A 17,909-nucleotide genomic window follows, 5' to 3' on the forward strand; every position below is an offset into this window, starting at 1 on the left:
ACTCATTCCAGTATCAATCTAATAAACCTCCTTTGAACTGCCTCCAATGCATTTACATCCTTCCATAAATAAGACCAAAACTGCACACAATAGTCGAGATGCGATCTCACCAATACCCTGTATAACTGAAGCATAACAAACTTACTTTTAGGTTCAATCCCTCTTGTAATAAAGGATAGCATTCCATTAGCCTTAATTACTTGCTGTACCCCGCATCCTAACTTTTAGAAGCCAATTTTCTATCCATGCTGTTACCCCTTACACTGTGCACTTTTATTTTCCATAATAACCTTTGATGTGACACCTTATCAAATTCCTTCTGGAAATCCAAGTACAGTACGTCTACAGGCTCCCTTTTATCCACTGCACATGTTGCTCCTTCAAAAAACTCCAATAAATTGGTTAAACATGATTTTCCTTTCACAAAACCATGCTGACTCTTCCTCTTTGCCTTGGGCTATTCTAAGTGCTCAGCTGTAACTTCCTTAATGATCGATTCTAACAACTTCCCCACCACGACAGATGTCAAATAAACTGGCCGATAGTTTCCCGTTTTCTGCCTCTCTCCCTTCTTGAATAGAGGCATTATATTTGCTACTTTCCAGTCTGATGGAACCTTTCCAGAATCTAGTGAGTTTTGGAAAATTAACTACCTCATTAGTCACCTCTTTTAAGACCCTAGGATGCAGTCCATCAGGACCTGGAGACTTGCCAGCCCACAAGTCCATCAATTTGCTCAGTACCGTTTCCCTAGTGATTTCAATTTCACCATGTTCCTCTCTCCCTTTCACCTCCTGATTTCCAGCTATTACTGGAATGTTTTTGTATCCTCCGGAGTGAACACAGAAGCAAAATATTTGTTCATTTCTTCCACCATTTCCTTATTATCTACTATTAACTCTCCACTCTTTTCCTTTTAAATACTGTAGAAACTCTTGCTATCTGTTTTTATAGTTCTAGCCAGCTCTCTCTCATACTTTAAGTTCTCCTGATTAACCTTTTAGTAATTCTCTGTTCTTTCTATTCTGTCCAATCATGTCTTGCCACTCAACTCTGTGCAGTTGTATGCTTATTCCATAAGTTTGATGCTTTCCTTGACTTCTTTAATTAACCAAGGATGGTGGGTTCTCCCCTTAGAATTTTTCTTTATAATAGGAATGTACTTATTCTGAATACTCTGAAATATCCCCTTAGTTTGTCATTGCTTATCTATTGATCTAGCCTCTAGCCTAGTTTCCCTGTTCATTTCAGCTATCATCCCCACATAGTTGCCCTAATTTTACCTGCTCGCTGGTTGGTTCAAGAACATGCTGCTCAAAGAAACTCTCAAAAGCATTCTAAGAACTCATCCAGGCTACTACTGCCAATTTGTTTTTTCTAGTTTGTGTAGATTAAAATCACCCATGATAAGGTGCCACATAAAAGATTATTGCACAAGCTAGGAACTCACAGTATCGGGGGTAACTTATTAACATGGATTGAGGATTGGTTAACACAGAAGAGAACGCATCGGGATTAATGGGTCACTTTCAGGTTGGAAAGGCATAACTAGTGGAGTGCCACAAGGATCAGTCCTAGAGCCTCAGTTATTTACTATCTATATTAATGACTTGAAGAAGGGGGCAGAGTGTAATGTTTCCAAATTTGCTGACGACACAAAAATAGGTGGAAGAGCATGTTGTGATGAGGGCATAATGACTGCAAGGGGATATAGTTAGGTTGTGAGTGGGCAAAAACTTGGCAGATGGAGTTTAATGTAGGAAAGTGTGAGGTCATACACTTTGGTAAGAAGAATCAAAAGGCAGACTATTATTTAAATGGAGAGACTCCAAAAAAAGTGCAGCACAGAAGGATCTGGGTGTTCTTGTGCATGAAACACAAAGTCAGCATGCAGGTGTAGCAAGTAATTAAGGTGGCAAATGGAATTTTGGCCTGTATTGCTAGGGGGTTGGAGTTTAAAAATAAGATAGTCTTGTTACAACCATATAGGGCATTTGTGAGGCCACACCTGGAGTACTGTGTACAATTTTGGTGAGTTGGAGACTATGAGAACCTGGCACAAGCGTTGAGGCCTGGGGTAGATCAGTAATGGCTTACTGCTGCTCCTATTTCTTATGTTCTTATGGGCTATAGACTCCTCTATGACCCCCATCAGCCTCAATAATAGTGGACATTTCAAATTTGATTTCTCTGTACATAAGTTAATTCTACTACTAACAATTCTGCTCTGCACTTCAATAAAATGAATGTTCCTGCAACCAGTAACAATGTGACAAACTGAGAGCATATTGGTTAGCCTGAGTACCAGCTGTAATAACTTTTCTATAATAATAAAGCACCCCCAAGGTGAGTTAGAAAGCAATCTTAGACACCAGGTTACATAAAGCAACATTAGGGTAGATGTCCAAAGCTCGGTCAAAGGTGGAGGTTTTAAGCGTGGAAAGGATAGGGAGGAAATGACATAGCTTAGGACCTCGGCAGCAGAACGGCTGGCTGCAAGTACACAGCATTTAAAATCAGCAACGCACAAGAGGCCAGTGTTAGATAAGCCCAGATTTTTAAAAAATTCATTCATGGAATGTGGGCTTTGCTGGCTGGGCTAGCATTTATTGCCCATCCCTAGCTACCCTTGAGAAGGTGGTGGTGATCTGCCTTCTTGAACTGCTGCGGTCCATGTGGTGTAGAGACACCCACAATGCTATTAGGGAGTTCCAGGATTTTGAACCAGCAGCAGTGAAGGAACAGTGATATATTTCCAAGTCAGAATGGTGAGTGGCTTGGAGGGGAACTTCCAGGTGTTGGTGCACCCATCTATCTGCTGATCTTGTCCTCTGGGTTTGGAAGGTGCTTTCGAAGGAGCCTTGCTGAATTCCTGCAGTGCATCTTTTAGATGGCACACACCGCTTCTACTGTATGTTGGTGGTGGAGGGAGTGAATGTATGTGGATGTGGTGCCAGTCATGCAGGCTGCTTTGCCCTGGATGGTGTCAAGCTTCTTGAGTGTTGTGGGAGCTGCACTCATCCAGGCAAGTGGGGAGTATTCCATCATACTCCTGTAGATGGTGGACAGGCTTTGGGGAGTCAGGTGGCGAGTTACTCGTCGCACAATTCCTAGCCTCTGACCTGCTCTTGTAAATACTTGTAGCCACAGTATTTATATGGCTAATCCAGTTTGGTTTCTGGTCAATGGTAAACCCAGGCTGTTGATAGTGGAGGATTCAGTGATGGTAATGCCAAGGGGCAACAGCTGGATTCTCTCTTGTTGGAGATGGTCATTGCCTGACACTTGCGTGGTATGAATGTTACTTGCCACTTGTCAGCCCAAGCCTGGATATTGTTCAGGTCTTGCTGCATTTGGACATGGAATGCTTCAGTATTGGAGGAGTTGCGAATGGTGCTGAACATTGTGCAACCATCAGTGAACATCCCCACTTTTGACCTTATGATAGAAGGAAGGTCATTGATGAAGCAGGTGAAGATGGTTGGGCCCAGGACATTAGCTTGAGGAACTCCTGCGGTGGTTTCCTGGAGCTGAGATGACTGACCTCCAACAACCACAACCATTTTCTTTTCTGCTAGGTATGACTCCAACCAGCGGAGAGTTTTCTCTGATTCCTATTGACTCCAGTTTTGTTAGGGCTCCTTGATGCCACACTCGGTCAAGCGTGGCCTTGATGTCAAGGGCACTCTCACCTCACCTCGGGAGTTCAGCTCTTTTGTCCAAGTTTGAGCCAAAGCTGTAATGAGGTCAGGGGCTGAGTGACCCTGGCGAAACCCAAACTAGGCATCAGTGAGCAGGTTATTGCTAAGCAAGTGCCATTTAATAGCACTGTTGATTACCCTTTCCATTACCTTACTGATGATCAAAGTAGACTGATGGGGCGGTATTTGGCTGGGTTGAATATATCCTGCTTTTTGCGTACAGGATGTACCTGGCAATTTTTCACAGAGCTGGGTAGATGCCAATGCTGTAGCTTGGCTAGGGGTGCAGCAAGTGCTGAAGCACAAGTCTTCAGTACTATTACCGGAATATTGTCAGGGCCCATAGCTTGGAGGGTTGTGGGGCTGGAAGAAATTACAGAGGTAAGGAAAAGTGAGGCCATAGAGGGATTTGAAAAAAAAAGGATGAGAGTTGTATAATCAAGGTGTAGCTTATACAGGAGCCACGCAGGGCAGTGTGTACAGGGGTGATAAATGAATGGGATTTGGTGCGAGAAAGGACACAGCCAGAGTTTTGGATGACTTCACATTTATGGAGAGGAGAATGTTGGAATAGTTAAGTTCAGCAGTTTAGAAGTGATCAACTAGCAAATAGAGTTCCAAAGAACAGCAGCAGGAAAAAATATTGTAGCAAGTAACAATGAAAATCATGTGGCAAACCGGTTTACTGTCACAAATTAAGAACACAGCTTTAATATGGGTGTAATTGGAAAACAGATGTAATTTTATTCCCCTCCTCCCATAGACATTCTCCTCTTGTTGAGTTACTGCTATGAGCACCATTCATTCCATACCCTGACCACATGCAAACCTTGACCATGAGTGTCGGCAGGGTACTTAAGCAGAGATCATCACAAGTCCCATCATGCCCTCGCCTGACATTGGACACATAGGAATAAATTGGTATGTCTTGTTCTAGTTTTTGGGTTTAAAATAGGCACAGCATTCCAGTTTGATATTGGGATGGCTTGCGCTAAACTTGCGGTGCCATTTTTTCCAGTGTATCCCTGAACAGGTGATAGACACCTTTGATATGTAAATTGAATGGTAAAGAGCTCCATTACAAAATTTATCAGCGTCTCAGAAGTTTTAAGGGGACCCTGCAACTGCTAGCAAAAGGCAAGCGCTAATTTGAACAGCTCAAGTGCTCCACCTCTTCCACAGGCGTTGCAATCAATTCCACCCCACAGTCCCTCAACCTGACACTTACCCGAGGGCCATTTTAAACAATGTTATGGAGGAATAACCAGGATGGCAGATTGCAGAAGAGGCCAGAGGGCCAATTTCCTTTGACTCAATTTTAGGTTCAGGGTTGTGCGGTGTAAAGTCTGGACACAAAAACAGGACGACACTTCTGCAGCACAGACTAGGGATGAGAGGCAACACTAACGTAACTTCTCCTTTTGCTTTTACCTAATTTCTCCTCCCCAGTTCAGTAGCACTTACGTCAGTTGTAATACTATCTCTGCCCTGGCAGGTAATTCTGCACAGACCAGGAACCAATCTGAGATCTTTCTTGGTCTATATGTTTCAGTTACTCACTAGAAAAACCTGCTGAGCCATTGGGAAAGTTGGAAAAGTAGGTTTAATCAAGTGAATTGACATTGATAATTGTTATTATTTAACTTGCTATATGCATTTTAAAACAATCACTGCGCTTTAACTTCCTGCGACAGTCAGGATCACCAAGTAACACGTGTATGGTTACTTGAGGACTGATCCCAAAGTCTGCATATTATGTTCTCATTTGTTTTTTCCCTCTTCAACACAGCATCATGAATATTGTGCATGAATCCAAAGTGAAAATAAAAATCCTTCTTCATTTTGAGATTACAAAGGAAACAAAAGCCTGAATTTTCTTTATTTAATGGCACCTTCCTATAGCCATTATAAATAGCTATTTTTTCTGCGATGTCCAACAGGTTTGAATGCTTCTGTTTTGAGAAAAACTAGCCCTCAATTCTGGAGTAATCCCACCCCTCCCCCCAAAGCTTGTAACTTTCTCTGATTGTTCCTCTTGAATCCATGATAAGATGTCATTTGCTTGAAAACTTGGATGCAGTTCACTGCAATTTCTGCTAGCTTCTATTATGGCAGTGGTCATTCACTGCTGGTGTGCACTGTAAAGTGTCATTGTCTAGAAAAGATTTCAAACTCTGTTGGTACTTCTTGAAACAGTCATGGGTTAGGATTGTTCAAAAAGTATATTCTCCAGAAACGTAACTTTTCTTTTTTGGAGATCCTTAGGCATGCATACAATGTGGTACATTCCAGCTCTTGGGTTAAGGCCATTCATAGTTGATTACTAAAACACTGATCCTTCTAAATGTTATCCATATTTTCATGTACATCATTCATAACTGCAGAGGTATTTTGGGAAGTAGCAGTAATAACCTAAAGAACATACATTTAAAATTCATCTGGCACACCAGGGAGGAGTCAATGCACATTTGCAGCCTCACTGTTGAATACAATTTCCTTCTCAAGCACTGAATTCCCTTTGCCTTTTCTTGGGTGGAATAGCAGCTTTGGACACCTTCCATATTCTGTCATTTTATAGAACATGGCTCTTTTCCATCTTTGTTTTTCCTATACAATTGTCCAGGTTGACTTTTCATGCAAGTTGAAACCCAAACACTGTGTATTGATATTTTTTCAACTAGATCTAAAATTAAATTCCCTGCAACACTAAGGCACTCTTCCACTTGTGTTTATCTATCTTCTGGTTAGAGAACCGTGATTTTGAGAAGTCCTGTTCCAGGGGCTGTAACAAGCCCAGAAGACTCAAAACACCATCCTGGGCATAAATTTCTGAAAAGCATTCCTCAGCTTTGTTTTCCTGTAATACTCAAATACCTCAAACTCAACTGTGAAATTTTTGACTTGGAGCAATTTAGATGGGATGTGCGAGATGGGACTTGCTTATCAAGCTAGTCTTCTAGTAAACAAGCCAGCTGCATTGAAGTCTTTTGCGGAGTTTGAAGCAAGCCTCACACTGTTTAAAGTCATGCAACATTTGAAGATGGCACTCCAAATAATCATGAGTACTTAACTGAAGTGACTGCTGTGGTTAATTGCCATGTCTGGTAAGGCACAATTCACATTTGGCAGAAAGCCAGCTGCTGAATTTGTTTTAGCAGATTCTGTTTCAGCATCTGCCTTGTCCTGGTGACGACTTGTGTTTTGTTTGTAGCTGTGAAATCCAAACAGATGGTTGGTTACTGTCTGTATAACTTGTCAAGCCTGTTAATAAAGCTTCAGTTCTGCCATGCACTCCAAGTAACAGTTTGATTCAGTAATGGGAGAAGAAAACCTGCAAAAATGAAGAGTTACAGGAGTCCTTTACAGATACAGGATGCAGGAAATAAAGACGAAACTTAAGTGACATTGGCACTACAGTCATCAATTGAAATGACACTAGGGTCCAAGGCATAATGAAAGCACATGAGAAATTCAGCTGCCAGAAATTCAAGATTGGGTACCTTGGAAATGTATAATCCACAAGCCATGGCCGATGTATACTGAATTGACGAGATTCAATATTGAAGCTGGTGAAATGTTCACTTACATGCTACTGCTATGGCTTGGGACTGTTCAATCCTTTTAAATTTACATGGAATCAAAGGCAGCTCCTTGGTCAACAAATTGTCTTTTTTTGAACTAACCTTGTTGATAATAACCGTTATAGGCAGACCTAAACCGATATGGTTTAGGTAGAAAAGTAAGCATCGACCCCAAAATTCCCATCAAATTATGCATTTTTCAGGGGTGGAGGAAAGATCAAGAGGATTCAGTTCATGATGTGTGGTGGAGATGGATTAAGTTTCCCAGTAGTCTAGGAAGGTTCATCTTCTCTGGACAGTTTCTCCTTCCCCGCTCCTGACTCCAGACCATTTAAAATTTTTAACTTAGTCTGAATTATTTTAAATGTCCATCTCTCGCTGTTAATCTATCCTGTTTTGCTTATTCAGGAGTACAGGTTTTGAGAGAGAGAAACAGAAACCAGGAGACACCTAAGAAGCATTTATTTTTTTATGCAACAAAAATTTAAATATGATCATGTGTACATCAAAATGTACACAATAACTACAATGAACAATGTTTGGATTCACAACATTGATGCAACTGTAACGAATTTCACTAAAATAAACAAAGATGAGCGTGAACTGGGAGACAAACTGGTGAAAAATATGTTTTAAAAAAATTCAAACATATCAATAAAAACACTGTTAAATGCATTAACAATTTGAACTTTTTGAACTGTCTTCACAAGCTGCCAAAATCCAATTTTTTCTAAAACACTTCATTTTTTTACATCATTGGTTACAGAGCCTGGTAACTTGAACATCTCATCATAAAACTGGTCTTTCAAAAGTACCTCATTTACTTCAAGATCTGATACAAAAATCTGAAACTCAAACGTTTCCATTTACCTTTCAGAGCAATATAGTTTTATAAGAAAGTAGAACATAAAAGGCCTCTGATAAAATTTCATAAATTAAAAGTACTAAAAGCAGGATTTAAAAGGTAATGTTAGGATAGAGGAATTTTTTTAAACATCCTGTTCTAATTTTACTCTTTCCAATATTCAACGTTAAAAATTGGAATTCAAGAACAACCCATTAAGTAGAGCACTGAACTCCCACATAAGGGGCCCTCAGAACCCTAAATTCAAACACTAGCTTAAACAAACATTTGAACTTAGCTAGCTATAAAGGTTGAGCTTGACCAGTTCTCAGCCAGGTTGCCTGAAGGTAGAGTTTTGTGGTAAGAATGCTCAACCATGTAGGAAAGTGGTACACAGAGAAACAAGCAGACCTATCCCACCATAAAAAGTATGTTGCCTATTGGCCATCGGCAACTGTGGAGAAATCCATATCTCAGGTCAACCCCCACTTTGCTGGGTAAAGGAAGTAGGCAGAAAAAAATTCGGATACATTGAGGGAAAAATCAAAGGCAGCAATTCCAACACCATTGCTATCGCGAGACTTCAGTCTGTATTCACAAAAGACCCAAATTTCCCTGTGCAAATTCTATTAACTGACAATATAATTACACAAAAAATGTTGTTTTTGTAAACACAGACCCTGGATAGTCTACAGATATACCTTGCTGAGGTTTCTTTTTAAAAAGGATAAACAATGTGGACTCAGTGCAAAGTTTTAGAGAACAGTGTCAAAAATATCCCCAACTTTTAACGGCAGACTTTAGTATTACACCTTTTTTTAAGTCTTTACTACAACATTTATGGCAGTAGCTTCAAATATTATAAGCACATATTCAACTGCTCTTTTAGCCACAGTTTTATTCTTTCACTTACCAAAATCAAATTCTATTCAAATTGGGACTATTTTAAATAAAACAATTGCTTCTGCCTGCAAAAATTAATAGTAACATGTGACTATAATGCACCACTGCCGACTTCACAAGTCAGTGTAATAATTTACTTTGGAAGGTAAAACTGCTGCAGTAAATTACTAATACATAATTAAAATGGCTAAATAAGACATCTTGTAACAAAATCTTAGTCTAGCGATTATTTTTATGAGAATCAGTAGCTGTTAAGCAATCTTAACATATAAAGATGCTGCATAAAAATAACCCCAGGGAATTACAATGCTGCCCCTCCAACATTGCAAAAGTTAAATGCTCAGTTAAAATTTAAATTAAGGAGTTCAATAATATCTTAACCCAAACTCTGATGCAGTGTTGTCCTGATGTTTTGAGGGTGAGTTGTGTAAACTAATTTAAGTTTTTGTATAGTATCTCAATCCTTTTATGTGGTACATTTCCCTCAGTGGCAAGGAATACTTCTTTTCTACAGCCTTTGTCTCCTTCCCTTTGGCATGGACTTTCTTCTTACCTACACAAAAAAAATTATGAAAAGTTGAAGAAAGCAAAACAAAAGAAGCTGTCTTACTGAACAGGCACATATATAGACTGCTTTGTGAATCAAAGTGTCCTATATGAGATCAAATATAAAGGAATGCTTAAGATATTTGTGGAAATAACAACATGCATTTATATTTGTTAATGTAGAAACATGTACCTAGGTGCTCCAGAGAGGAGAACATGTGTATGGTTTGTGGAAGGCTTAGGAGAGGTGGCTGAAAGTTTGATTTTGGGGCTTTGATTTAAGGAGTGGGTTGGAGCCGTCTCTTAAGGATGGGCAGAGAACAAAAAGGGTTTAAAAAGAGAGATCCAGAGGATAGGGCTGAGATAACAGAAGATTCTGGCACTAAAGGTGAAAGAGAGTGTTAGGAACACACAGGAGGCCAGAGTCAGAGGACCATGGGTAATGGGAAGGAATGTGAGGCTAGACAGGGTTGCAGAAAAAGGTACAGAGAGGGTGTCAGAAGATTTATTGATGAGGATGAGGATTTTAAATTTGATCCTTTCAAAGGTGGAGAGCCGGGGGCAGATTACTGCACATTAGTATGAATGACAGAACTTAGACTGACTTGGAGTTTGCAGAGGGTGGAGATTGGCAAAGAGGCTGCAGGAACAGCCAAGTCTAGAGGTACTCAGTTTCAGCAGCGTTAAAATGTAAGATGGGGTGGAGAGAGGCAATGTTGCAGATTTGGAAGGCAGCCTAGATGTGTGGGTTTGAAGCTCAACTTTGTTCTCATGTGAAAAAAAGTAGGTTCATTTAAGGGATAAGATCTATTTTTGGACTCTTTCCTGTACTCATGTAAGAGTCTCAGAACTGTAGTTTTTTAATTCTATTTTTGAGTGAATTAGGTGATCATAAAAAAATGTCAAAAGGGAACACTTTGCATTCTTTCACCCAATGTCAGCATCAAGCATTAGTCTCAAAACATAGCACACCAGCTGTCACTCAAATATTCTACGTTAGCCCAAATATGAAATCTTGAATTCTTACAGCCAAAGGAAATCTGCAATCTATTAGTCTGTGTATATTTGAACCAAAGCGCTAGAGGGGAAAACTCAGCGTATGCTCCACAATTGACTGTGAAGCTGTTCTCACTGGGAAACGTCCTATACATGTAAAAAAATGGTGCAATTCAGGGAGAATGTAAATGCTTTTATTTAATATTCTCTCAGGCCAGGATGAAATTTCACAAGTTTTATCTTATTCATAGTTTTACCGTAGTCTTCTGAAGGAGGGAATAGCTGAATAAACTGAAGAGGGCAGGACAAAGAAAATACATGGTTTGCGTGTATTTCTGTTCATACATATTTGGCTAATCACATCATACATACTTTCTTGCTGAGATCAATATGGTCAAGATGACAGCTTCCAAAACTAACCATAGGTGAAAAGTTCAGAAGGAGTGGCAATAATATTTTGTGAGCATTTCTTTAAAAAAATGACAGATTATTTTAATTTAGAAAAATTGAAAGTTTTGGATCTTGTCAGATTCAAAGGTGCCTTATTTCACTTCGGGTTTCAGTGTCCACCCACAGGTGATTAAATGTTCAGTCTGTCAATAGCCCACCCATATGGCTCTGTTCTTTTATGTTATAGAATGTGAAATATTTTGAAGGGATCACAAAATTCTTAACATTAAACCTATATTTTCTGTAGCAACTTCAAATTATTAGTTATAGGCACATAAAAACTGCCCTTTACTGAACAGCTCAAAGTGAAACACTAAAGAGGGCTAAGAAGTTGACAGCAAGTTTTGAAGTGCCATATCTTAGTATCCTACCTCAGAAACTATGAAAAAAAAACAACTTTGATTGGAAGATTATCCATTACAAAGTAAAACCCAAACAAAAACTTATAAATAATTTTGGAAAGAACATATTCAAAGCTAAAATTCTCATGATAACTCATCTTTGTTTTTCCTGTCCTTTATTGGAATAAGGGATGACTGTGCTTTGTTGCACCTTCCAATGATGCTGCTGAAACCAAGAACTTTGAAGTGACCCCCAAGCATCCTTTCCACCAGTTCATCTCAGTGCAAATTTTAAGTTTACAGTATCTAGCTCATCTCCAGGCAAACTCACTGGAAGAGGAGATTGTGAACTAAAAGCAGATGCTAGAAATACTAAGCAGATCTGGCAACATCAGTGGAGGCAGAAACAGAGTTACTTGTTCAGGTCAATAACGTTTCATCCAAAGAGATGATAGGTCACCAACCTGAAATGTTAATTCTGTTTCTCTCTCCACAGGTGCTGCCTGACCTGCTGAGAATTTTCAGCGTTTTCTACTTTTACTTTAGATTCCCAGCAACCGCAGTATATTGCTTTTGACTCCATATTCTGGATTTCTCTTTTAGGACTCAAACAAATGATAGGTCTTGAAGACATACAAGAGTCACACAAAAGGTAAAAGACATTTTTCCAAAAAATAATTCAAAATGAAGTCAAATTTCTCCAGTTACTCTGCAACTGATCTGTAGAGCTTGAATTCTTTTAAGTTTGTCTCCCAGAAGATAAGATTACTGAAGTAATTCTTACAACCTGCAAACAAATCTGACTTCTTTTTTGAGTGGGAGGATTAGGAGGAATATTTGGCCTTTGCATGAGGTGGCCTTGACGTTCTCCTGATAGCATAAGCAGGTACTGCAACTACATTACAGCCAATGACTCCCAGACAGTTTCACAGTTATCTATTGATTTGGTCACAATTACTGGCAAATGAATCGGGCTCAGCAAACTTGATCTCTGACAATTTAAAGACAGTCCACCTAGTATTCCTTCTCATCCCTCTAAATCCAAATATTGGATTCCTTTTCAGAAGATGATTTCATTTTACCGGCAGAATCTTACCAGTGCTGAGTGCTTTCTATTTAATTTGTGGAAAACTCAAAAGTAGGTAGTGTGAGGTAGAGACACCAAAAACAGAGTCCAGTCGGCCAGTGACTCAAAACAAGACTCACTCCCTTGAGACAACATTAATGGTAACTACTTGCTGAAAAATAAGGTGGTTGTGTTTTTTTAATAGAAGCTCCAGAGAGAGTAAATCTTCCATCGTCATTGATTACAAGTTAGGTAACAAAATTGATTTTGTCTTGATTGAGGCTTGGTTGGCTATTTCACTTAGTCAGAAACTTATCCCAGGTTTTGAGTTGTCCAAATGAGATAGTAGTAACAGAGTTGACCTTGATCGGCAGACTAAAACTAAATCAGTTCCATTTGGATTCTTCCACCTAACCCTGATTAGGCCATCCTTAATACTTTCATGTTGTCTCTTCTAATAAGATTTTAAAATTGGTCGTTAATACTACTGCACCTTAAGGAAGCCTCCCTCTGCTAGTTTTGTGTTATCAACCTCATTCTGGCTGCTCTCACAGGATTTAAACAAATCCAGTTCCTCAGCTGAACTTTCTGGAGTAGATTCTAGTTCCATCACTGAATATCCATCACTGTCCAAAACCTGGATTCTGAAAAATAAGGAGGGCTAGAAGTCAGTAGCAGGAAAATCCACTCCATTCCCTTAAACTGACGTGTTATATTTATCTAGTTATCCACTAGATAAATTCTGTCAAGAGAGGGCAAAAACAACTTATGAAGATAAAAACATCATCAGACAATAAAGGGCAACAAACATATTCATCAAAAAGCTCCCCTCCCAAAAAAAACTACCTTTGTAGATCCATTTGTCTCTGTGCTGGTGCTCGCTTGACATTTGTTTCTTGCTGTTTTGGTACTTTAATATTTGTTGCTTCTGGTTCTGCAGGGCCTTCCTGACTGGCTGCAACTCTTTTTCTGCCTCTTCCTGCAGCTTTGTTTTGGTCTGCATTTTTTGCAGTGTTACTTTCAGATGCAGCTTTGGGAGGACGACCTCGTCTGGCTTTGGGTGGAACTGGTGCTGCTGACTCTTCAGATTTTTTCTCTTCTGGTATCTGAATATTCTCTGAACCAGCTGCAGGTGCTGTCCTTTTCTTTCCACGTTCTGTGCTAGTCTGTGGTGGTAAAGACTGTTCAGAGGACATCTCCTGTTATAAGGAGGACAGAACGTACACAGAGCAATGCATAATACTGTAGTAGATAATTACAGGAATTACTCATGATTTTAATTTGATGCAATTTTGTTTTAGGTTACAAAATCCACTGAAAAGTTACTTTAAAATAACACCTGGATGGTAGAATGCAATGTGTCATCTACGCATACTTAAAGAAAATCTTACCATGAGGCACAACAGTTTTAATGCACAGTAGTCCGTCTCTAAGGTTTCAAAATAAAGTTGAAGAAAGGATGAACAGTTTTTTAACTTCATCAGCCCAGAGTCTCATATCTTGCAATTATGGAAAAATTCACTAACGTGACTTATCCAGAGGACTGGAGAACAGTAAACGTGACACCTTATCCAAGAAAGGGCGTAAGGACATTCCTACTAACTACAAGCCAATCAATTTAACATCAATGGTAGGTAAGGTTTAAGAAACAATATCAGGGGAAAAACAGTCATCAGGCACCTGGAGACATTTGAGTTAATTAAGGAGAGCCAGAAGAGATTTGTAAAAGGGAGATCATGCTTTTTTGACTAATCTAATTGAATGTTTTTGACGAAGTAACGGAGAAGGTTGATGAACAGAAAGCAATGGATGCTGTCTGCATGGATTTTAAGAAAGCATTTGACAAAGCACTGCATAAAAGGCTGGTTAACAAAATTGAAGTTGATGGAATAAGAGGATCAGTGTCAGCTTGAATGAAAAACGGTTTAAGGACAGAGAACAGTGAGTTGTAGTAAATGGCTGTTGATCAGACAGGAGGATGGTAGACAAAGGTGTTCCCAAAGTTCAGTGCTAGGACCACTGGCTTTTTTTAAATAAGTATAAATGACTTAGATATAAGAATACAAAGCAAAATTTGCCTAAGACACCAAACTTGAAGGTCTGCCAAATAGTGAGGGTGATATAGAGATGTGTGATGTGTTGCATTTTGGCAGAAGGGATTATGAGAGGCAACACACAATTCATAGCACAGTTCTAAACAGTGTTCAGGGACAAAAGTGTCTGGGGGATTCCTATGCAATGATCTTTGAAGGTGGCAGGACCCCTAAATACATGTAGGGACAGAGGGCGCTTGGAGTTCATATGTGTAGATCTTGAAGGTGGCAGGATATATTGAGAGTGGTTTGCAAAACATATGGGATATTGGGCTTCATAAATAAAGGCATTGAGTAAAAAAACAGGTAAGTTATACTGAATATTTATAAAGCTCTTGTTAGGTCACAACTAGGATATGGTCATCACACTTTTGGAAGGATGTCACAGGCGCATAGATGATTTAACCAGAATGGTTCCAGTGATGAGAAATTTCAGCGACAAGGTTAAGCTGGAGAAGCTGGGGCCGTTCTCCTTGGAGCAAAGGAGATTAAGGGTAGATTTCATAAAGATGTAAAAAGATTATGACAGGTTTAGATAAGTAGACAAAGAAAAGCTGTTCCCATTAGCCAATAGCTCAAGGACCAGGGTTCACAAAATTAAAATTTTTGGCAAGAGATGCAGGGGGCTGCAAGGAAGAACTTTTTAATGCAGCGAGTGGCAATGAATTGAAACTCGCTGCCCAAGAGGGTGGTAAACGAGAGGCGATCAATTATTTCAAATGGAAATTGTAAGGGCACTTGAGGGAAATAAACTTGCAGGACCACAGGGATAAAGTGGAGCAATGGGACTGACTGGATTGCTCTGAGAACCGACATGGGCTTGAAGGGCTGAATGGCCTCCTTCTGTGCCATTATGATTCCATGACAAATTGAGAGTAGTTAACAAAGCATATGGGACCTTGGGTTTCATAAGTAGAAGTACTGAGTATAAAAGGAAGGAAGTTATGCTGAACTTTTTTAAAACTATGGTTAGATCAGAACTAGAGTACTGCGTCTAGTTCTGGTCACCACACTTTAGGAAGGATGTGAGGGTCCTTTAGAGGGTGCAGAAGAGATTTACCAGAATGATTCAAGGGATGGGAGAATTTTAGCAACAAAGTCAGGTTGGAGAAAGTTGGCATTGTTCTCCTTGGAAAATTGAGGAGAAATTTGATCAAGATGTTGAAATTATGGCAGTTCCAGATAAGGTAGACAAAGAAAAACTCTTCCCATTAGCTAATGGTTCAAGTACTAGGGTACACAAATTTAAGGTTTTTAGCAAGAGATGCAGCATGGATGTGAGGAAGGACTTTTTTTTTCTATATGTGAGTGGAAATGGCCTGAAATTTGCTGCCTATCAGAGTGACAGGAGCAGATGTGATGAGTGCTTTCAAAGGAAATTGGACAGGCGTTTTAGGGAAATAAGCTTGCAGGGCAACAGGGGGACAGAGCTTGGAGTGGGACTGGCTGGATTGCTCTACAGAGAGCTGACATGGACTTAATAGGTTGAATAGCCACCTTCTGTGTCAGGGAGGAGGCGGTGGTATAGTGGTATTGTCACTGGACTAGTATCCCAGAAGACCCAGAGTAATCATCTGGCCACCCGGGTTCGAATCCCACCACGGCAGATGGTGAAATATGAATTCATTAAAAATATGGAATTAAAAGTCTGATGGTGACCATTGCCGATTGTTGTAAAAACCCATCTGCTTCACTAATGCCCTATAGGGAAGGAGATCTGCTGCCCATACCTGATCTGGCCTACATGTGACTCCAAACCTACAGCAATGTGGCTGACTCTTAAAATGCCCTCTGAACCGAGCAATAAATGGTGGCCTAGCCAGCGTTGCCCACATCCCATTAACAAATAATTTAAAAAAATAATCAGCCTCGAGGTCAAATATTAGTAAGCTGAAATTATGGCTAAGCTTTATCCAAGTAATTGGCGGGGGGGTGGGGGGTGTTGGTGGTGCGCAGGTTAGTGTTAGGGGAAGGAGTGAATAGAGAAAAATACACTTTATATCAAATTTATTTCCTGTCCTCACCAAAAGGTATTTTCCCTTCTAAGATCAGGATATGAGACTGCTACACTGACCCTTAAGAGTCCAGGCCCCAAATACAGTGTGTACTGCACCTTATTTCTGACTGGTTCATCTTTCTTCTCTGTTTTAGCTGGTATGACTGTAAGTAATATTACTGGATTTTCCTCATTTTCACTAACTTCGGTTTCCGGAACTTCTGAATTCTGTTCCCTGTGATAAAGTAAATAAAAACACTGAAATATCCTTTCTGAAATCATTAGTAGTATATCAGAATGAACTTCGGATTTTTTCATTCAAATGGTCTGCAAATGTCACCATGATCATATTTTCAACTGGAATTAGCAAAATATAAAAGCAAAATGCTGCAAATGTTGGAAATCTGAAATAAAAACACAAAGTGCAGGAAAAACTCAGCAGGTCTGGCAGGATTAGTGGAGAGAGAAACGGAGTCAAGGTTCCAAGTCCAATATAACTCTTCTTTGGAACTGATGGAAGTACCCTCTCCCCTTGGGAGTTCTTTGTAGGGAGCACACCTGCATCTGTATCAGAAGCTTCGGGTTCAAGTCTCACTCCAGGACTTGTTGGCCACAGGAGGAGTGTTTATTGTGCAGTTCAACAGATTCATAATCAGCCTTCTAATCCTTCCAACACTACCCCATTATTCCCCAAGGGAAAAAATTGTGCAAAGGTACAAAACAAACAAAGAAACCCAGTATCTTCATCTAAACCATTAACACAGGTTGAAAATAGCTGAGACCCTAGCACAGATTCCTGTAGGATATCCCCCTACCCCAAGTAAGAGCTTGCCAAAATGAAAATGACCCATTCCAACTGTCTGTTTTCAATCAATCAATCAATCTTCTATCCATGCCAATGCATTACCCAACTCAAGAGTCAATGGGCCTGAACTTGCTCGTAGGTTTTTTTTCAACCTGTCTCACTCGACCTTCCAGCTCAAGCTGGATGAGATCTCAGCAGTGCAGCGCATCCCCGGGGCCTAGCATCGAAGTGCAGCTCTGTCAGAGGGAAGGAGGCCATGCCTCCTTTTTTACAGCACTAGCTGCCGCAAAACAGCTAAGTTAATTGCCCACTGAAGTTCAAAGGTGCTTGACAGGCCAGGAAGATAAGTTTACAAGGTAAGTGAGTAGGGTTTGGGTGGTGGTGGGGGGTCAGAGATCGAGGGGTGGTCAGAGCAGGGTGGGGGTGGAGGAGGAGAGTCAGGCTTTGGATTGGGTTGGGCTAGGGGAGTCCCCATGGGAGTAGGGGGAATCCCGAGGATGGGGAGTTCCTGTGGTTGGAGTAGTCCCTTGGGGTTAGCAGGGTCTTTCTACGGGTGGGTGGGGTAGTCGGGGGGACGGGAGTCATAG

At 40.2% G+C, this 17,909-nt stretch overlaps 1 protein-coding gene across 5 annotated transcripts in view; it reads right to left on the reverse strand.

Annotated features, from left to right (window-relative positions):
* Positions 1 to 7,727: 7,727 nt before the first annotated feature.
* The window catches only part of pds5a (PDS5 cohesin associated factor A), a 249,026-nt gene continuing 238,844 nt past the window's right edge, over positions 7,728 to 17,909 (reverse strand). For 3 of the 5 annotated variants that reach the window (XM_041184444.1, XM_041184410.1, XM_041184419.1), the window contains 4 exons: positions 16,635 to 16,752; positions 13,275 to 13,627; positions 12,922 to 13,072; positions 7,728 to 9,582 (listed from right to left, as the gene is read on the reverse strand). In XM_041184444.1, the coding sequence (XP_041040378.1) occupies positions 9,538 to 9,582; positions 12,922 to 13,072; positions 13,275 to 13,627; positions 16,635 to 16,752 (667 nt within the window). In that variant the 3' untranslated portion in view covers positions 7,728 to 9,537. The remainder of the gene's footprint in view (positions 9,583 to 12,921; positions 13,073 to 13,274; positions 13,628 to 16,634; positions 16,753 to 17,909) is intronic. The other 2 variants (XM_041184428.1, XM_041184436.1) reach the window with 2 other exon arrangements.

Source organism: Carcharodon carcharias, chromosome 1 (genome assembly GCF_017639515.1).
Source record: "Carcharodon carcharias isolate sCarCar2 chromosome 1, sCarCar2.pri, whole genome shotgun sequence".
Lineage (NCBI taxonomy): Eukaryota > Metazoa > Chordata > Chondrichthyes > Lamniformes > Lamnidae > Carcharodon > Carcharodon carcharias.